General features: G+C 44.0%; 2 protein-coding genes across 2 annotated transcripts; both read left to right on the top strand.

Moving 5' to 3' along the window:
* Positions 1 to 8,914: 8,914 nt before the first annotated feature.
* LOC308083886 (dehydrogenase/reductase SDR family member 7B-like) lies at positions 8,915 to 9,856 on the top strand (the record flags this gene model as incomplete). The annotated part of the gene is made up of 1 exon (XM_080426300.1): positions 8,915 to 9,856. The coding sequence occupies one exon, from the start codon at positions 8,915 to 8,917 to the stop codon at positions 9,854 to 9,856; it is 942 nt and encodes a 313-aa protein (XP_080282426.1).
* A 3,088-nt stretch (positions 9,857 to 12,944) lies between these two features.
* On the top strand, positions 12,945 to 13,886 carry LOC308084018 (dehydrogenase/reductase SDR family member 7B-like; the record flags this gene model as incomplete). Its single annotated transcript, XM_080426484.1, has 1 exon — positions 12,945 to 13,886. One exon carries the CDS (start codon positions 12,945 to 12,947, stop codon positions 13,884 to 13,886), a length of 942 nt encoding a protein of 313 aa, XP_080282610.1.
* Between the last annotated feature and the right edge of the window lie 8,534 nt (positions 13,887 to 22,420).

Here is a 22,420-nt window from a genome sequence, read left to right as displayed (position 1 = left end):
GAAACATAATAGATTGAAGAGAGATGGAAGCGGAATTGACATCTCAACCTATTGCCATTAACAGGAATCGAACCCTGAACCTTCGGATTGACAAGCTGCAACACTACCTATAGTGCTATAGCTTTGTACAGGCTGAGGTTGTCTGTTGAAGATAAAAGTGAACCAGTGAAAGCAGCCGATCTACAAGCTCAGAAACACGTTGCTATCTGAAAAGTTTTGAGATTGTAGATCGGCTATTTTCAGAATGAACTATGTCATACATTGAAAAGACATACTCTCAAATAAGCATTTCAGGTTATCTTTAACAATTGCACTTGCATTAATTGACACAATCATGTTGTGTGCAATGCAACTTAAATGAAGTCTGCATCAAGTGGGGCTTGAACTGGCAACCTTGAGGTTCTAAGGCACACACTTAAGCGAGAAGCCATTGGACCAACAGACCTGGTGAATGAGAGAGAGAGAGAGAGAGAGAGAGAGAGAGAGAGAGAGAGAGAGAGAGAGGAGAGAGAGAGAGAGAAACGGAATAGATTGAAGAGAGACATGGAAACGGAATAGATTGAAGAGAGAGAGAGACATGGAAACGGAATAGATTGAAGGGAGAGAGGGAGAGAGACATGGAAACGGAATAGATTGAAGAGAGATGGAAGCGGAATTGACATCTCAACCTATTGCCATTAACAGGAATCGAACCCTGAACCTTCGGATTGACAAGCTGCAACACTACCTATAGTGCTATAGCTTTGTACAGGCTGAGGTTGTCTGTTGAAGATAAAAGTGAACCAGTGAAAGCAGCCGATCTACAAGCTCAGAAACACGTCTGAAAAGTTTTGAGATTGTAGATCGGCTATTTTCAGAATGAACTATGTCATACATTGAAAAGACATACTCTCAAATAAGCATTTCAGGTTATCTTTAACAATTGCACTTGCATTAATTGACACAATCATGTTGTGTGCAATGCAACTTAAATGAAGTCTGCATCAAGTGGGGCTTGAACTGGCAACCTTGAGGTTCTAAGGCACACACTTAAGCGAGAAGCCATTGGACCAACAGACCTGACCTGGTGAATGAGAGAGAGAGAGAGAGAGCGAGAGAGAGAGAGAGAGACGGAATAGATTGAAGAGAGAGAGAGACATGGAAACGGAATAGATTGAAGAGAGAGAGAGACATGGAAACGGAATAGATTGAAGGGAGAGAGGGAGAGAGCGAGAGAGACATGGAAACGGAATAGATTGAAGAGAGAGAGAGAGACTTGGAAACATAATAGATTGAAGAGAGATGGAAGCGGAATTGACATCTCAACCTATTGCCATTAACAGGAATCGAACTCTGAACCTTCGGATTGACAAGCTGCAACACTACCTATAGTGCTATAGCTTTGTACAGGCTGAGGTTGTCTGTTGAAGATAAAAGTGAACCAGTGAAAGCAGCCGATCTACAAGCTCAGAAACACGTTGCTATCTGAAAAGTTTTGAGATTGTAGATCGGCTATTTTCAGAATGAACTATGTCATACATTGAAAAGACATACTCTCAAATAAGCATTTCAGGTTATCTTTAACAATTGCACTTGCATTAATTGACACAATCATGTTGTGTGCAATGCAACTTAAATGAAGTCTGCATCAAGTGGGGCTTGAACTGGCAACCTTGAGGTTCTAAGGCACACACTTAAGCGAGAAGCCATTGGACCAACAGACCTGACCTGGTGAATGAGAGAGAGAGAGAGAGAGAGAGAGAGAGAGAGAGAGAGAGAGAGAGAGAGAGAGAGAGAGAGAGAGAGAGAGAGAGAGAGAGAGAGAGAGAGAGAGAGAGAGAGAGAGAGAGAGAGAGAGAGAGAGAGAGAGAGAGAGAGAGATGACATTTTACATCCTGCCAAGTGAAAAGCAACATGTGGTTTCACAGTGTCTGAATTAAATATTAGATTGTAATGTCTTAAAAAATTGCACATGCATTATTTGATGCAGTCATGTTTTGTGCGATGCAATTGAAAAGTGGAATGACCCACCTACAGACAGAGCCAGATAGACAGACAGAGTGAGAGAAACAGACAGCTCAACCTATTGCCATTGACAGGAATCAAACTCTCCACCTTCGGACTCACAGAATGAGACACTACAAGTAGTGCTATAACTTCATCCAGGCTGAAGTTGTCTGTTGAAGATCATACACTTTTGCCTTCTGTCATGAACCAAGCCCCTGTTTCACTAACACTAAGATCACTCGTTCACAAACCATTTACCAATAGAGAAATTGTATGTCTCCTCGAAACCGAAACCAGTGAAAGCAGCCGATCTACAAGCTCACAAAACGTTGCTATCTGAAAAGTTGTGAGATTGTAGATCGGATATTTTCACAATGAAGTACGTCATACATTGAAAAAACATACTCTCAAATAAGCATTTCATGTTATCTTTACCGTTTGCATATGTATTCATTGATACAGTCATGTTTTTTGCAATTCAACTTAAATGAGTCTGCATCAAGTGAGGCTTGAACCGGCAACCTTGCGGTCGTGAGGCACTCGCTTAAGGGAGAAGCCATTGGACCAACAGACAAGAACCTGTGAAAAAGGAGATCACACAGATGATACAGTTTCACGCAAATAGCTGAAAAATCCTGGGTTTAAGTGTTTTTCAAACTGCTCAAAATTGCAGACAATCTAAGGGCGGAGCTTACTGGTTAACGTGATACATGTGTTCCTCATGAGTCAAGGCACATGTGTAAGCAGGTTTAATGGCTGTCGGCCAAACGAGGCATGACTTTTGCCTGTTTAAAGTTTGCATTTAAAAAAAATCGCTATAGCGCCCCCCTTTGACCAATTGGAGTAAGATTGGTTTCAGTGATATTTGGAATGACCCTCAACATTACCGCAAAGTTTCAAAGAAATGTGAGTCTGCATGTATGTGTTAGGGGCAGATGAATAATTGTCATAAAACTGCAATATTCATTGGCTCATTAAAGCTTCATTTTTTCACTTATGGAAAATCTTTGCTGCTTGTTTGTCGGCATAGGTCCAAAGTTCATGTGTAAAACGTTTCGTGCAGATTACTAAAAAATCCCAGGAGGAGATAGGTTTTAACTGTTTTTCATATAATTCAAAATGGTGGGAGATCTAAAGGTCAGAGGTCAAAAGTCAGAGTGTGAAAGTTGTTCATCATGAGTAGACGCATGTGTGTATTGAAGTTTCATGGCTGTAGGTCAAACAGGGCATGAGTTGTACCTGTTCAAAGTTGGCATTTTGCTATAGCGCCACCTTTTGACGAAAGATTGTGAGAATTATTTCTTGATAGTTTTTCATGACCATCTACCATATGGCCAAGTTTCGTAAAAAGCGTATGCACGGTTCAGCCAGAACTGCGAAAAGTGGCAGAAGAAAAAAGAGGGCAACATTAAAACAGGTCCAGAGCTGAGCTCTGGCCCCGTAATGACCCACCTACCAGAGCCAGATAGACAGAGTGAGAGAAACAGACAGCTCAACCTATTGCCATTGACAGGAATCAAACTCTCAACCTTCAGACTCACAGGCTGAGACACTACCTGTAGTGCTATAGCTTCATCCAGGCTGAAGTTGTCTGTTGAAGATCATAAACTTTTGCCTTCTGTCATGAACCAAGCCCCTGTTTCACTAACACTAAGATCACTCGTTCACAAAACATTTACCAATAGAGAAATTGTATGTCTCCTCGAAACCGAAACCAGTGAAAGCAGCCGATCTACAAGCTCACAAAACGTTGCTATCTGAAAAGTTGTGAGATTGTAGATCGGCTATTTTCACAATGAAGTACGTCATACATTGAAAAAACATACTCTCAAATAAGCATTTCATGTTATCTTTACCGTTTGCACATGTATTCATTGATACAGTCATGTTTTTTGCAATTTAACTTAAATGAGTCTGCATCATGTGAGGCTTGAACTGGCAACCTTCAGGTTGTGAGGCACGCGTTTAAGGGAGAAGCCATTGGACCAACAGACAAAAACCTGTGAAAAAGGAGATCGCTCAGATTATACAGTTTCACGCAAATAGCTGGAAAATCCTGGGTTTAAGTGTTTTTCAAACTGCTCAAAATTGCGGACAATCTAAGGGCGGAGCTTACTGGTCAACGTGATACATGTGTTCCTCATGAGTCAAGGCACATGTGTAAGCAGGTTTAATGGCTGTCGGCCAAACGAGACATGACTTTTGCCTGGTTAAAGTTTGCATTTTCAAAAAATCGCTATAGCGCCCCCCTTTGACCAATTGGAGTAAGATTGGTTTCAGTGATATTTGAAATGACCCTCAACATTACCGCAAAGTTTCAAAGAAATGTGAGTCTGCATGTATGTGTTAGGGGCAGATGAATAATTGTCATAAAACTGCAATATTCATTGGCTCATTAAAGCTTCATTTTTTCACTTATGGAAAATCTTTGCTGCTTGTTTGTCGGCATAGGTCCAAAGTTCATGTGTAAAACGTTTCGTGCAGATTACTAAAAAATCCCAGGAGGAGATAGGTTTTAACTGTTTTTCATATAATTCAAAATGGTGGGAGATCTAAAGGTCAGAGGTCAAAAGTCAGAGTGTGAAAGTTGTTCATCATGAGTAGACGCATGTGTGTATTGAAGTTTCATGGCTGTAGGTCAAACAGGGCATGAGTTGTACCTGTTCAAAGTTGGCATTTTGCTATAGCGCCACCTTTTGACGAAAGATTGTGAGAATTATTTCTTGATAGTTTTTCATGACCATCTACCATATGGCCAAGTTTCGTAAAAAGCGTATGCACGGTTCAGCCAGAACTGCGAAAAGTGGCAGAAGAAAAAAGAGGGCAACATTAAAACAGGTCCAGAGCTGAGCTCTGGCCCCGTAATGACCCACCTACCAGAGCCAGATAGACAGAGTGAGAGAAACAGACAGCTCAACCTATTGCCATTGACAGGAATCAAACTCTCAACCTTCAGACTCACAGGCTGAGACACTACCTGTAGTGCTATAGCTTCATCCAGGCTGAAGTTGTCTGTTGAAGATCATAAACTTTTGCCTTCTGTCATGAACCAAGCCCCTGTTTCACTAACACTAAGATCACTCGTTCACAAAACATTTACCAATAGAGAAATTGTATGTCTCCTCGAAACCGAAACCAGTGAAAGCAGCCGATCTACAAGCTCACAAAACGTTGCTATCTGAAAAGTTGTGAGATTGTAGATCGGCTATTTTCACAATGAAGTACGTCATACATTGAAAAAACATACTCTCAAATAAGCATTTCATGTTATCTTTACCGTTTGCACATGTATTCATTGATACAGTCATGTTTTTTGCAATTTAACTTAAATGAGTCTGCATCATGTGAGGCTTGAACTGGCAACCTTCAGGTTGTGAGGCACGCGTTTAAGGGAGAAGCCATTGGACCAACAGACAAAAACCTGTGAAAAAGGAGATCGCTCAGATTATACAGTTTCACGCAAATAGCTGGAAAATCCTGGGTTTAAGTGTTTTTCAAACTGCTCAAAATTGCGGACAATCTAAGGGCGGAGCTTACTGGTCAACGTGATACATGTGTTCCTCATGAGTCAAGGCACATGTGTAAGCAGGTTTAATGGCTGTCGGCCAAACGAGACATGACTTTTGCCTGGTTAAAGTTTGCATTTTCAAAAAATCGCTATAGCGCCCCCCTTTGACCAATTGGAGTAAGATTGGTTTCAGTGATATTTGAAATGACCCTCAACATTACCGCAAAGTTTCAAAGAAATGTGAGTCTGCATGTATGTGTTAGGGGCAGATGAATAATTGTCATAAAACTGCAATATTCATTGGCTCATTAAAGCTTCATTTTTTCACTTATGGAAAATCTTTTGCACATGTTTTTCGGCATAGGTTCAAAGTTCATGTGTAAAACGTTTCGTGCAGATTACTAAAAAATCCCAGGAGGAGATAGGTTTTAACTGTTTTTCATATTATTCAAAATGGTGGGAGATCTAAAGGTCAGAGGTCAAAAGTCAGAGTGTGAAAGTTGTTGATCATGAGTAGACGCATATGTATATTGAAGTTTCATGGCTGTAGGTCAAACAGGGCATGAGTTGTACCTGTTCAAAGTTGGCATTTTCAATTGAGTGCTATAGCGCCACCTTTTGACGAAAGATTGTGAGAATTATTTCTTGATAGTTTTTCATGACCATCTACCATATGGCCAAGTTTCGTAAAAAGCGTATGCCAAAAGTGGGAGAAGAAAAAAGAGGGGAACATTAAAACAGGTCCAGAGCTGAGAGCTCTGGCCCCGTAAAAAGTGCTCCTCGGAGCACTGCCAGACCCCTAGTGGTTGAAATCAGAGATCAGAGCACTACGTCACGCGAAGCTTGGCCAATCAAGGGGACAGGTAGGAAAAGAGGGACCGACCGACAAAGCCTCATGTAGGCCGACCCCCTGGTCTACATGAGGCTTTGTCGGTCGGTCGGTCCCTCTTTTCCTCCCTGTCCCTCTTTTTGATTGGCCAAGCTTCGCGTGACGTAGTGCTCTGATCTTCAGATTTCAACCACTAGGGGTCTGGCAGTGCTCCAAGGAGCACTTGTTCTAGTTTTGATATATATAGTACATTATTTAGACTAATGTTCTTGTTTTACTTGTTTACTGAGGCACTACACTGTCTCTCTCCATGTATGCGTTTACCTTGCTTATTGTAAGTCGCTCAGGATAAGAGCGTCTGCTAAATGCCTAAATTGTAGGTTGTAATGTTTGGAACTATTTGTACCTGTTGACATCAGCGTACTCCATACTGTATATGGGGATTTGCGGATTTGTGTTTTAGATCCGCTGTTCTGACGGACTTTCCACTGGGCGCATCACGCCCTCGGGTCCTCTGTGATACGCACGGCGAGTCAGTACTTTGATATCAATATTGATGACATCAGAATCTCCATATTTGGGCATAAAGGATACACAGACAGACGGAAAGACAGATACGGAGATCTCCATATACTGTATGGGCATAAAAGGGACACAGACAGTGGGACAGATATGGAGATAGATCTGACCTACTGCCCACTCACTCCCACACTTTAGGGATTGCATTTTGTGCAAGAGTGGGATCATCCACTGCACATGTGATTAGCCTAGTTGTACCAGAGCCCTGTTAGTCAGCATTACCTGCTTCCACCTCTCACGACGAGGACGTAGGGTTGGACTTTGAGAGACAATGTTTTTATTATTTTTATCATTGGACACAGTGGGTCACTGAGTAAGAGCTATAGTCCTTCCCCGCAGTTGACCCCGGTTTGAGGTACTTGACTGCATATATCATGATATGCGCTCTTACTCAGTGAACCACCCCATCCGCCCCTTTTTATGTATTTTTATGTTTTAGAATACAATTTACATCCTCTGATTCACATGGATCTCAAACCTCTTGCCTAGATGGCCAGCTGATGTATTTGTATTCATTTTATTTGATTTATTTGGTCGATATATTATTGGCAATTTATTTAGAATTATGGAATCATTTACTGCCCTCCCCTCAGACGCAGCACAAGGTGGAGGGTAGATTCTTTCTGGATGTTGTAGTCAGACAGGGTGCGACCGTGTTCGAGTTGCTTTCCAGCAAAGATGAGCCTTTGCTGGTCGGGGGGAATTCCTTCTTTATCCTGTATCTTCGCCTTGACGTTCTCAATGTTATCACTCGGTTCAACCTCCAGGGTGATGGTCTTGCCAGTGAGCGTCTTGACGAAGATCTGCATTCCTCCCCTCAGACGCAGCACGAGGTGGAGGGTTGATTCTTTCTGGATGTTGTAATCAGAAAGGGTGCGACCGTCTTCGAGTTGCTTTCCAGCAAAGATGAGCCTTTGCTGGTCGGGGGGAATGCCTTCTTTATCCTGTATTTTGGCCTTGACATTCTCAATATTATCACTTGGTTCAACCTCCAGGGTGATGGTCTTGCCAGTGAGCGTCTTGACGAAGATCTGCATTCCTCCCCTCAGACGCAGCACGAGGTGGAGGGTTGATTCTTTCTGGATGTTGTAATCAGAAAGGGTGCGTCCGTCTTCGAGTTGCTTTCCAGCAAAGATGAGCCTTTGCTGGTCGGGGGGAATGCCTTCTTTATCCTGTATTTTGGCCTTGACATTCTCAATGTTATCACTTGGTTCAACCTCCAGGGTGATGGTCTTGCCAGTGAGCGTCTTGACGAAGATCTGCATTCCTCCCCTCAGACGCAGCACAAGGTGGAGGGTTGATTCTTTCTGGATGTTGTAATCAGAAAGGGTGCGACCGTCTTCGAGTTGCTTTCCGGGGGAATGCCTTCTTTATCCTGTATTTTGGCCTTGACATTCTCAATGTTATCACTTGGTTCAACCTCCAGGGTGATGGTCTTGCCAGTGAGCGTCTTGACGAAGATCTGCATGTTTTAGCAATTTGAGTGACTACTGTGAGCAGCCGTAAGAGAATCTAGAATATTTGTTATATGAAACAAACACTTAACTCACACTAACTGAATGTCTTGCACTGACTGTCTCTCTTTTATGTAGGTGGTAATATCACAAATCACAGTGATGTCAAAGTTCCTTGTATGTTTATTGGCTGAGAGGCATTGTCAATGTCTCCTAAATTAGAAATGCTAGACTGGACTTGGACCTCAGTGTACCACCACCACCACCACCACAACAACTCAAGTGGGCTGTTGGTGACTTCTACAGGCTATTTAGTGTTGGCTAGCTAACCCAAAACCCTGAGGAAGACTTTGCTGTCGAAGCGTTTCTTTTTAATAAACTTTTTGCATCGTGGCTAAGAGCTGTGTGGCCTCATCCTTTGTCAACACTGTTACCTGCCGTGGCCAGCACCTCCTGTTTTTGGCTTCTTAGCTTATAACATATTTCTGTTGCTAGTATTATTAACCTTATTCTGTTCTGGATAGGTTGTGTGGCGTAACGGGGGCGGGGCCACGGTTCATGGAGCGTGTGATGGCAGCAGGCGGCATGTTGCCTTTGGTCTTAGGCAGCGTCTGCGTTTTGCTTCTTTATCGTATGCTCGTCCATCTCCGAGCGGGAGCTACTATCCAGGATGCTGTAGTGGTCGTCACAGGAGCCAGCTCTGGCCTGGGGAAAGAGTGCGCACGGGTCTTCCACGCCGCAGGAGCTCGACTGATACTCTGTGGACGAGATGCCACCCGGCTACAGGCAGTGGTCCAGGAACTTGCAGAAAGCCTGTCAGACATTCGGCGACGGCAGACGCACACCCCCTGCGTGGTGACCTTTGACCTGGCTGACACCGACGCAGTGCAGAGCGCAGCAGAAGAGGTGTTGAGGTGTTACGGCCAGGTGGACGTCCTCGTCAATAATGCCGGCATCAGTTACCGTGGCAGCATCCTCGAGACGCATCTGTCGGTGCAGCGGAACGTCATGGATACAAATCACTTTGGGCCAGTCGCTCTTACACAAGCCATCCTGCCCTCCATGGTTTGCCGTGGCAGTGGCCATATCGTGGTCATCAGCAGTGTTCAGGGGAAAATAGCTATTCCTTACAGATCAGCGTATGCCGCCTCCAAGCATGCCACCCAGGCCTACTTTGACTGCTTGAGAGCAGAGGTAGAGCGCTACGGGGTCCCGGTGACCGTCATCAGCCCCGGTTACATCCGAACCAACCTTTCGCTCAATGCCGTCACAGGGGACGGCTCCAAGTATGGAGTTTTAGACGAGACCACGGTGACGGGCCGAGACCCCGGCAACATGGCCCGGGCAGTTCTGAAGGCCGTCCGCCAGAGGAGCAAAGATGTCCTGCTGGCCGCGGCGCTGCCCACCCTCGCCGTCTACCTCCGCACGCTGTGGCCCGCGCTCTTCTTCAGACTCATGTCCTCACGCGCTCGCAAGGAAGAAGAACCTAAAGCTGAATGAGACACAGAGATACGCAAGCGGTTGAAGCGGCATGTGTGAAGCTGTGAACTCTTTGACTGCCCTTGACGAGATTTCTCGTCTTTCTCTTAATAGGCTCTATGCACAGCAGCCATATTGGAAAGAAATTGGGCCTCTTCCTTACTTCCTTCACAGGTGTTACCAATGATTCTAATGAAGGCTCTGTTCCATTTAGTGTAGCACAGTGGTTCTCAAACCTTTTAATTTCAAGGACCCCCATAACTCTGAGTTTATACAAATGGAACCAAATGGACCCTTACGGGTCCATTTGGTTCATGGACCCCCTGGTCCCCCTGGGTCTGGCAAAAATCAAATACAATAACAAAATTAAATAAAATAAATGAAAAAAAATATCGAAAAAACACGGTCCACTCACGTATTAGGAGGGCAGGATGAGTCACCAGAACCAAGGACAGGTGTTTTCTATTAATCTAACGCGTTACAACTGGAGTTTGAAGTTGTAATGGGTTTGTATAGGAAGGGGGCGTGTCTAATTAAATGAACTAGATGTCAGGGCCCTCACATTTAGGCCCGATCCGTCCAGACAGCACTGGCCTAGTCACTCTGCACACACGTCATGCGCACAAGTCCGGCCCCTCTGGCCTCTCCTCTCCTCTCGGCTCCTCTCCTCAACCACTAGGGGTCTGGCAGTGCTCCAAGGAGCACTTGTTCTAGTTTTGATATATATAGTACATTATTTAGACTAATGTTCTTGTTTTACTTGTTTACTGAGGCACTACACTGTCTCTCTCCATGTATGCGTTTACCTTGCTTATTGTAAGTCGCTCAGGATAAGAGCGTCTGCTAAATGCCTAAATTGTAGGTTGTAATGTTTGGAACTATTTGTACCTGTTGACATCAGCGTACTCCATACTGTATATGGGGATTTGCGGATTTGTGTTTTAGATCCGCTGTTCTGACGGACTTTCCACTGGGCGCATCACGCCCTCGGGTCCTCTGTGATACGCACGGCGAGTCAGTACTATGATATCAATATTGATGACATCAGAATCTCCATATTTGGGCATAAAGGATACACAGACAGACGGAAAGACAGATACGGAGATCTCCATATACTGTATGGGCATAAAAGGGACACAGACAGAGGGACAGATATGGAGATAGATCTGACCTACTGCCCACTCACTCACTCACTCCCACACTTTAGGGATTGCATTTTGTGCAAGAGTGGGATCATCCACTGCACATGTGATTAGCCTAGTTGTACCAGAGCCCTGTTAGTCAGCATTACCTGCTTCCACCTCTCACGACGAGGACGTAGGGTTGGACTTTGAGAGACAATGTTTTTATTATTTTTATCATTGGACACAGTGGGTCACTGAGTAAGAGCTATAGTCCTTCCCCGCAGCTGACCCCGGTTTGAGGTACTTGACTGCATATATCATGATATGCGCTCTTACTCAGTGAACCACCCCATCCGCCCCTTTTTATGTATTTTTATGTTTTAGAATACAATTTACATCCTCTGATTCACATGGATCTCAAACCTCTTGCCTAGATGGCCAGCTGATGTATTTGTATTCATTTTATTTGATTTATTTGGTCGATATATTATTGGCAATTTATTTAGAATTATGGAATCATTTACTGCCCTCCCCTCAGACGCAGCACAAGGTGGAGGGTAGATTCTTTCTGGATGTTGTAGTCAGACAGGGTGCGACCGTCTTCGAGTTGCTTTCCAGCAAAGATGAGCCTTTGCTGGTCGGGGGGAATTCCTTCTTTATCCTGTATCTTCGCCTTGACGTTCTCAATGTTATCACTCGGTTCAACCTCCAGGGTGATGGTCTTGCCAGTGAGCGTCTTGACGAAGATCTGCATTCCTCCCCTCAGACGCAGCACGAGGTGGAGGGTTGATTCTTTCTGGATGTTGTAATCAGAAAGGGTGCGACCGTCTTCGAGTTGCTTTCCAGCAAAGATGAGCCTTTGCTGGTCGGGGGGAATGCCTTCTTTATCCTGTATTTTGGCCTTGACATTCTCAATATTATCACTTGGTTCAACCTCCAGGGTGATGGTCTTGCCAGTGAGCGTCTTGACGAAAATCTGCATTCCTCCCCTTAGACGCAGCACGAGGTGGAGGGTTGATTCTTTCTGGATGTTGTAATCAGAAAGGGTGCGTCCGTCTTCGAGTTGCTTTCCAGCAAAGATGAGCCTTTGCTGGTCGGGGGGAATGCCTTCTTTATCCTGTATTTTGGCCTTGACATTCTCAATGTTATCACTTGGTTCAACCTCCAGGGTGATGGTCTTGCCAGTGAGCGTCTTGACGAAGATCTGCATTCCTCCCCTCAGACGCAGCACAAGGTGGAGGGTTGATTCTTTCTGGATGTTGTAATCAGAAAGGGTGCGACCGTCTTCGAGTTGCTTTCCAGCAAAGATGAGCCTTTGCTGGTCGGGGGGAATGCCTTCTTTATCCTGTATTTTGGCCTTGACATTCTCAATGTTATCACTTGGTTCAACCTCCAGGGTGATGGTCTTGCCAGTGAGCGTCTTGACGAAGATCTGCATGTTTTAGCAATTTGAGTGACTACTGTGAGCAGCCGTAAGAGAATCTAGAATATTTGTTATATGAAACAAACACTTAACTCACACTAACTGAATGTCTTGCACTGACTGTCTCTCTTTTATGTAGGTGGTAATATCACAAATCACAGTGATGTCACAGTTCCTTGTATGTTTATTGGCTGAGAGGCATTGTCAATGTCTCCTAAATTAGAAATGATAGACTGGACTTGGACCTCAGTGTACCACCACCACCACCACCACCACAACAACTCAAGTGGGCTGTTGGTGACTTCTACAGGCTATTTAGTGTTGGCTAGCTAACCCAAAACCCTGAGGAAGACTTTGCTGTCGAAGCGTTTCTTTTTAATAAACTTTTTGCATCGTGGCTAAGAGCTGTGTGGCCTCATCCTTTGTCAACACTGTTACCTGCCGTGGCCAGCACCTCCTGTTTTTGGCTTCTTAGCTTATAACATATTTCTGTTGCTAGTATTATTAACCTTATTCTGTTCTGGATAGGTTGTGTGTCGTAACGGGGGCGGGGCCACGGTTCATGGAGCGTGTGATGGCAGCAGGCGGCATGTTGCCTTTGGTCTTAGGCAGCGTCGGCGTTTTGCTTCTTTATCGTATGCTCGTCCATCTCCGAGCGGGAGCTACTATCCAGGATGCTGTAGTGGTCGTCACAGGAGCCAGCTCTGGCCTGGGGAAAGAGTGCGCACGGGTCTTCCACGCCGCAGGAGCTCGACTGATACTCTGTGGACGAGATGCCATCCGGCTACAGGCAGTGGTCCAGGAACTTGCAGAAAGCCTGTCAGACATTCGGCGACGGCAGACGCACACCCCCTGCGTGGTGACCTTTGACCTGGCTGACACCGACGCAGTGCAGAGCGCAGCAGAAGAGGTGTTGAGGTGTTACGGCCAGGTGGACGTCCTCGTCAATAATGCCGGCATCAGTTACCGGGGCAGCATCCTCGAGACGCATCTGTCGGTGCAGCGGAACGTCATGGATACAAATCACTTTGGGCCAGTCGCTCTTACACAAGCCATCCTGCCCTCCATGGTTTGCCGTGGCAGTGGCCATATCGTGGTCATCAGCAGTGTTCAGGGGAAAATAGCTATTCCTTACAGATCAGCGTATGCCGCCTCCAAGCATGCCACCCAGGCCTACTTTGACTGCTTGAGAGCAGAGGTAGAGCGCTACGGGGTCCCGGTGACCGTCATCAGCCCCGGTTACATCCGAACCAACCTTTCGCTCAATGCCGTCACGGGGGACGGCTCCAAGTATGGAGTTTTAGACGAGACCACGGTGACGGGCCGAGACCCCGGCGACATGGCCCGGGCAGTTCTGAAGGCCGTCCGCCAGAGGAGCAAAGATGTCCTGCTGGCCGCGGCGCTGCCCACCCTCGCCGTCTACCTCCGCACGCTGTGGCCCGCGCTCTTCTTCAGACTCATGTCCTCACGCGCTCGCAAGGAAGAAGAACCTAAAGCTGAATGAGACACAGAGATACGCAATCGGTTGAAGCGGCATGTGTGAAGCTGTTAATAGGCTCTATGCACAGCAGCCATATTGGAAAGAAATTGGGCCTCTTCCTTACTTCCTTCACAGGTGTTACCAATGATTCTAATGAAGGCTCTGTTCCATTTAGTGTAGCACAGTGGTTCTCAAACCTTTTAATTTCAAGGACCCCCATAACTCTGAGTTTATACAAATGGAACCAAATGGACCCTTACGGGTCCATTTGGTTCATGGACCCCCTGGTCCCCCTGGGTCTGGCAAAAATTAAATACAATAACAAAATTAAATGAAGAAAATAATCGAAGAAACACGGTCCACTCACGTATTAGGAGGGCAGGATGAGTCACCAGAACCAAGGACGGGTGTTTTCTATTAATCTAACGCGTTACAACTGGAGTTTGAAGTTGTAATGGGTTTGTATAGGAAGGGGGCGTGTCTAATTAAATGAACTAGATGTGCGGCCCTCACATCTAGGCCCGATCCGTCCAGACAGCACTGGCCTAGTCACTCTGCACACACGTCATGCGAAGTCCGGCCCCTCTGGCCTCTCCTCTCCTCTCTGCTCCTCTCCTCTCCTCTCCTCCCTCCCCGCTTTGCTTTGCGGCCCTAACCTCTAGTCCCAACCTCCCAACCTCGGTCATGTGATAAAGAGGTCAGACTTCCTGTATCTGGTTGCTATGGCAACCTGCCAGATCAGGCTGAGGGTCTGATAGGCAAATCAGAGAATCAATTAAGCCGAGAGTCTGATCACTGATTGAGGTGGGGTAAGATGCCTAAAACATAGCCATAGCTCTGATCAACAGTCTGTGGCGGGTCTTGGAGGCATGTGGAGTGATCCTGTGCTTGCGAATCCCGCATGAACTTTCGGAGCTTTTGTCAATTATATAGTAGTAAGATAAGATAAGATAATATCAAATATCTAAATACTGAATCAAGCAACTTAAAAACTGTCTGGGGGGCACACAAAAGCCTGAGTCGATGATAAAAAGTATTTTTTTTAAAGTGAAATATCCTTTTAAGTCAGTGGTTCCCAAACGTTTTAGCTCGAGACCCAAAACTGAAATTTGACGTCTCCCGGGACCCAAACTAGTAAAAATAGCAGATCGGCTATTTTCACTGCTAAAAAGAAAAAAAAATCTCTTATTTTTTTTATCGATGAAATTGCTTTGAAAAAAACGAAAAAAGGGGGTATTTAGCCTACCCGAGACCCATAAAAATGGGTCCATAGTGGTTTACAATGGTAAAGTACTCTAAACAGACACCTGTGTGTCCACACTGGAGAAAAACCTTTCCACTGTAAACAATGTGACAAGAGTTTCAGCGTATTAAGTAATCTGACAACACACCAGCGTATCTACACAGGAGAAAAATCTTTCCACAGTAAACAGTGTGACAAGAGTTTAATTCGCTTAGATCACCTTAAGAAACACCAACATCTCCACGGTAGAGAAAATCCTTTCCACTGTAAACAGTTGTGACAAACGTTTCAGTCATAGTGAAGACACCAGTGTGAAGCCATGTAGGAAGTGACAGTTCATATGAATAGCCACTAGTTTAGCTATTTTTTGATTGATGATTTCCCCCCTGCTGGTTGCAGAAGCAATAACTCTCTATTCAAGCAAATGGGTTTTTGGCCGGACTTTACACTTGATTTTATTACCGTAATAAACATTGTCATAAATACTTTATGCTTTCAGTCGCTAGTTTAAAGTCTTCTTTCAATTACCATGATATGCATTTAAGAAATTATGCTCCCATTAATTGTTTTAATTAACGATAAAGTAGGGTATGTTTCTAGGGCTTCTACTGGTTCTACCGAGTTAAGACCTTGTTAAGACCTTGTTGCGGTTGCAGCCAATAGAAGTCGTTTCCGGTTGTCTTCTTGGGACCGGAAGTTCAAAGATGGCGGATTTGAATTCACAGAAAAAGTGTCTTCAAACGGTTACGTGTCGACTTTTTTCTTTGAGTCCTTCTGATCATTCATTGACAGTGTACTGACCAGTAGCAACTGCCTTTTAAGTTTTGCAAGTGATGCAATAAAACATGAATACTAGAAAGTGGTAAACAGAGTGCATATTTCACCTGAGAATCTCATATTGATGACTTTATTAATGATGTCTTGTCTAAATATGGAGGCGGGGGTGGTGGTGGAACTGAGATCTGTCACACTTCCGAAAATGGGAGGAATATTCACAAATATATGAAAAATATTCTGTGATTCTGAGTTCTGCCATATTCAGACAAAAAGCTGTTCGGATTTGAAGAATATTCAGGGATTGGCTTTCTTGGCCTGCTGGCAGTGTCCACAATAAATTTGGCACTGATCTGTCTAATGGTTTGCGAGATTAGATGTGGACAGACACTAACACACAGAGAGAGGCAAAGAATATAATCTCCCCCTGGCTTGCCTTCGACCTGTCAGAGATAACTAGAAAGTGGTGAGTGCTGGGCCCTTCGCCGCCCGGTATTAAGCCTTTTAATCTTTAATCAAAAACATTTTTTTTTTTAATTTCCTGGTATACAAACAAATACAAAACATTCCAAGCAGTATTAAAGTGAAAGGCCATGTCATACATTGAAGAAATCAAATTCCAAGTAAAGGGAAACAAGGGGCAGTCTTATCATTAGGCAAGGTTAGGCGGCCGCCTGGGGCCTCAACAGTCAGGGGGCCTCATGAGATCTCCTCAAATTTGTATTTTTAAAATATAAATAAACTGCTTTTCATTCCATTTGAGGCCCCTCAAAAATCACGCGTCAGAATTCACCCTGGGGCGCTTATTTTATATGAACATCAATGTGCCCCCCCCGTTAGTCCAGACTACAGTCGACTATTCCATTATGCCACTGGCCAATTGCAAGCCGAGCTGCCGAAAACATCACGTCACATTCCAGGAACTAAAGAGTAAGCGCACTGTTTTGACACTGACTGACGGCACTCACGGCAGGAGGGAAACAGAGTGAGATGCCAGTCCGATAAAAGGAAAAAGAAAAGACACAAAGGGATTCTACCGTTGCGCCTCAGCCTTAAACGGCCAGTCCGGTGCGTCACAAGGGTAGGGACAATAGATGCAGAAGAGAGAACGCTGGAGCAACACGGACAGTTTAGGCCTTTTATTTATTTCGGTGCAAGTAAAACAGATAGACTGACGTTTCGGTCTTACGACCTTCCTCAGAGTCATAGGTGGCAGCATCAAGGTAGACAATTATATACAGAGGTGAGCATGGGCTGTGCTCTCAATAAACCAATGGTGGATGGCCCTCTGTTTCGTGGTAATTACCTAGTACTACACGTCACAGTCTCAAGGTTGTGACAATCAGTAATGATTAGGCTTAGCTCTGGGCATATGGACCATTTAGCATATTACAAGATATAAAAAATAGTATAACTATATAAAGCCTTGGTAAGGTTAGTTTAAAACAGTGTACAAGAGGGGCCAAACAATATTAGGTCAATGCAAAGCAGTTTGTTAATTATGTCTCCACCCCGTGATGAGACTGAATTTTTTTCTATTCCCCAGAATTTCAGGGATGCTGGGGAGCCATGATTTGCTGATTTATAGTGCCTGGCCATGGCATATTCTGGGTTGTTAGTGCGAATAGCAGTTTTGTGCTCGCCTACACGGAGTTTAAGTGGTCTCTTGGTTTGACCAATATATGCCAGTCCACAGGGACATTTGAGCATATATACCACATGGGTTGAGTTACAATTTACAAATGAGGATATTTTGTATTTTTTACCTGTACGTGGATGGGTAAAACATTTAGCATTAGATGAATTAGAGCATTGGGCGCAGATGTGCTCTTGATCTGGAAGGGCACCCTAGATGAGCTGCAAGCGTTCCTCCTGTATGTAAACTCCACCACTAGGTACTTAACTTTCACCTTGGAGTTTAACAATAATGAAATACATTTTCTAGACCTCACCATCTTTAAAAGTAGTGATGGTTTGTTTGATACCACTATCTACCGTAAACCACTTAGCAGGAACACTTTACTAAGAGCGAACAGCAACCACTCTAAACAACTCATTCGGAATATTCCTATTGGCCAATACAGTACCTGCGCCTTAGGCGTAACTGCAGCTCCACCACAGACTTTGAATCTCAAGCTACAGAGCTCACTAACCGCTTCACAGAAAGAGGCTATAATCCAGTGGACCTAGACGCAGCATATAATAGAGCTCTACATACAGACAGAACGTCCCTACTCATAAAAAAGCCTAAACAGACACCCACTCGACTCTGTTTCTCAACACAATATTCTCCAGCGGCAGGGTTAATTAAGAATGCTTTCCTAAAACATTGGCACGTTCTAAAAAGTGATCCCAAACTCGTCAACATGTGTACTGATCCTCCTCTCTTTTCTTTCAGACGTTCCAGAAGCCTCAGAGACCGTCTTGTCCACTCGGACATGAATACACCCCCCCCCCCCCCACCTGGCTCCCTAATCCCCCACAGGGTTTCTATAAATGTGGCAACTGCGCCCAATACTCTAATTCATCTAATGCTAAATTTTTTACCCATCCACGTACAGGTAGAAAATACAAAATATCCTCATTTATAAATTGTAACTCAACCCATGTGGTATATATGCTCAAATGTCCCTGTGGACTGGCATATATTAGTCAAACCAAGAGACCACTTAAACTCCGTGTAGGCGAGCACAAAACTGCTATTCGCACTAACAACCCAGAATATGCCATGGCCAAGCACTATAAATCAGCAAATCATGGCTCCCCAGCATCCCTGAAATTCTGGGGAATAAAAATAAAAAATCAGTCTCATCACGGGGTGGAGACATAATTAACAAACTGCTTCACAGAGAAGCATTATGGATCCATAACCTTGACACCTTAGAACCCAATGGTCTAAATGAAGAACTGAGCCTTTCATGCTTTCTATAGATCTATCTATCCTGACATTGCTTTTGTGTGCTTTTTACTCTTGAGAGTGTTTCCCCTTCTTTTGTGTCTTAAAATTTTAAATTTGTCAAAATGTATCTAAAGTGTTTTTGCATTGACCTAATATTGTTTGGCCCCTCTTTCTATATGTACACTGTTTTAAACTAACCTTACCAAGGCATTATATGGTTATACTATTTTTTATATCTTGTAATATGCTAAATGGTCCATATGCCCAGAGCTAAGCCTAATCATTACTGATTGTCGCAACCTTGAGACTGTGACGTGTAGTACTAGGTAATTACCACGAAAAAGAGGGCCATCCACCATTGGTTTATTGAGAGCACAGCCCATGCTCACCTCTGTATATAATTGTCTACCTTGATGCTGCCACCTATGACTCTGAGGAAGGTCGTAAGACCGAAACGTCAGTCTATCTGTTTTACTTGCACCGAAATAGATAAAAGGCCTAAACTGTCCGTGTTGCTTCAGCGTTCTCTCTTCTGAAAAAGAAAAGACACTTTGAAAGAGGCGCACAAGGAAGGAGTAAAAATGATTTGTTCATAAATAAACTTACAAACTAACTAACTTCCCTTTCAATTATGCTGCCGCACCTGATGTTATGGTTTGTTGTTACAGCATTGCAACAACAACAACCAGCGTTGTGCTGCCTGCTACACACCTGTAGCCACCTGCTCACAAAGCGTCTTGATGTTGTAGATCAGCTATTTTCACATAGCCGCCGAAGTACAGTTGCTGGGGACCCCCCATCATTTTTACTTCCCTGCCCTGTATACAGTCCAACATTAGAACAACTTAAACACAGACCAGTTCACAGAAATACACATGTAAACCAACAAAACAATGACAAACCACCAACAAAACAATGACAAAAAAGAGAATGTCATTGAAGAAAATGGGTAAGACCTTGTTTTAATCACTATTTAGATAAGCCAATTATTGTTGATTAATAAAAAACTATAGATAGTTCTAGCTCCTCTAGTGATTTGTTTAAACGTAATTAACACTATTTTTGATTGTACAAGCTACGGTTCAAGAGTTAAATGCCAAAAGGTGAAGCAACCCTATATAGGTTTACTATGAGGCCGATTGGAAACTTTTGGGGTGGAGGTTCTTCCTTGGCCTACTGGCAGCGTGCATACAAAGTTTAGGGCTGATCTGTCTGGTCAGTGGTGCCGGAGATGAGCTGGTCACAGACATACACACACACACACACACACACACACACACACACACACACACACACACACACACACGGAATGTGTGTTTGTCTGTGTGTCCGGAACTAATCTCACAAACCATTCCAGCAAGTTTCCACACGTTCCTGTGGACTTAATGCCAGAATCTTGGCAGACTGAGAAATGTTCTGCCGGAGATGTCATTGATGAGCTTCCAGCCGTGGCCATGCCTCTGGTTATGGTTAATATGCACCTCTTCAACCTGATTTGTTGTTCCAGTGTTGAGTACTCTTGGAATTGCTCCTCTTTCTTCCATTCATGCTCCTCCCTCATTTACCATTTAGCATTTTATCTTGTCTAACCAAATTTTATGTATGTAAGCAATTTATTGATTTTACGTTACTGATTTGTAGAACACGCTATCCCTCCCAGTTCCTCTCCCTGCTGAACAACCGCCCGACCAACATGTAAGAGTCACTAATGCAGAGACAGAAAAAGGCCTCCCCTGTCGGCTTGCCACCTGTGAACATGGCTAATTGTGTTCGTTCGAACTCCCGGCCAAGCCGCCGGCACCACACCAAACAAGTGCACTTTGAGGATGAAACCACACGGCTCCAACTGTCAACAGTCAGTATTGACCATTAGATTATATTGAGATAAACTTGTGACACGAGTGTGACATTTGTGTATTTCATGCCTTGACAGGCTGAGCATCATGAGATAATTTTCTTCATTTAATGTTCATTAACTTGCCATACCAGTATTGTGAAAGCACCAGTATAGCCTACATCTCAATGAATCTGCTTACATGTATGTCTCAATGCTTTCTTGTTCCCTGCAATTACAGACGTTTGACTCTGGCACACTTGAAGATGGACTGCTACAGAATGTACACTATAGAACTGTGACAGATGCCTCTTAAGTCGGAAGGATAACTGTTGTACGATTCACTTGTTTATGATTACCCAGTAAACACATGTGTTGATGATTCACTCTCATCTGCGTAAGCACATACTGATACAGTTGATGGCCATGGCCATGTACTGCTTTTTCAGACACCTACGCACAACGTTACATGAGGCATCTGTTGTTTTCCTACTCATTCTATTATTTTCCATTTCCCATATCTTCTGGTCACGTCATGTGTCCAGTACTGTATATATTCCATTTCTATGGGATCTTTTAGAAGCCATATGTTATCCACTACTGATTTAATAGAAAAGATAGGAGTCACTCTAGCTTATAGGCTTTCGAACCTATAATTTACATACATTTTGGTACAAATTTGGTACAAAGTTAGACTAGAAAAGTGCACTCTACGCCGGGTTGCCTACCCAGGATCCGCAAACTTTTGGAGTCAGTCATAGCCACTTGGAATGGAATATGGAACTCTTGATCACTTAACTCCAGAGTTAATGTGTAACGATTTGTGTGAGTTTTGGACAAGTAGGGGTGAAAACTGTTTTGAAGAAAACACAAAATGGTAGGAAAATCTGGATCAAATGGATGAGGCTTATATGGGGAGTTGTGTCATGATTCAAGGAATCCAGGGGGGATCAGTCAGTCCCAGTGCAGATGACTAGTATTAGACTCTAAGTCTATTTTATTTTATTTATTTATTTTATCTTGACCAGCAGTGATTGATAACAACCTCCCGATGACTGCCTGGAGCTCTGCAGCGACATAGTGCAGCAGACTGAATACATTTAACAACTGTGCCTATATTAAATTGGCACCCATTTACTCCTGGAGTGCATCATCACCTAGGGGTATTCAACAGACCCTAATTATGTTTTACCAAAGGGGATGTGGTTGTTATGGAAAGCACTCTGCAGCAGCACAGTGCTTTCCATAACAGACAATGGGAAATTGGGTAATAGGTAAGAAAGACTAATAACTAGAAAAAGTGCTCCTCGGAGCACAGGTCTCCGCCAGGTCAGGTAGGTTATCGTGGCCTCCTGGTGGCGCTATAATGTGAAAAGTGTGGCATTTCTTCTTAGGCCTTTGATGGCAATCGGACACTGCAGTCATGATTTGAGGCATTTTGTTCCAAAAATGTGTTTTGCTAAATTAGACCTGCTGGTGGCGCTATAACAGGGCAATGTGGAAGGGTGGCATTTCTTCCTCATTGTAGTGCAAATGTTTGTGCATGTTTCACTGCAATCGGACCCTGCGTTCATGATTTGCGGCATTTTGTTGAAAACGGCCACTCCTGCAAGCTTTAGATGTCAATCTTAGCCAATCAGGATGGAATATGAAAACTCTAACAGATCAATCTTGATCAAATGACTATAGAGATCATGTGTACCGATTTGTGTGAGATTTAGATACAATCTGAAGGAGTAATATCCCAAAATGTGTTTTACATAAGTCAGCCTCCTGGTGGCGCTATAAAAGGCAGATGTGAAAAATGC

Source organism: Gymnoscopelus braueri, assembly GCF_963280865.1.
Source record: "Gymnoscopelus braueri genome assembly, chromosome: 4".
NCBI lineage: Eukaryota > Metazoa > Chordata > Actinopteri > Myctophiformes > Myctophidae > Gymnoscopelus > Gymnoscopelus braueri.
Note: the sequence above shows the minus strand (reverse complement) of the source record. Positions and strands in the feature narration are given on the sequence as shown.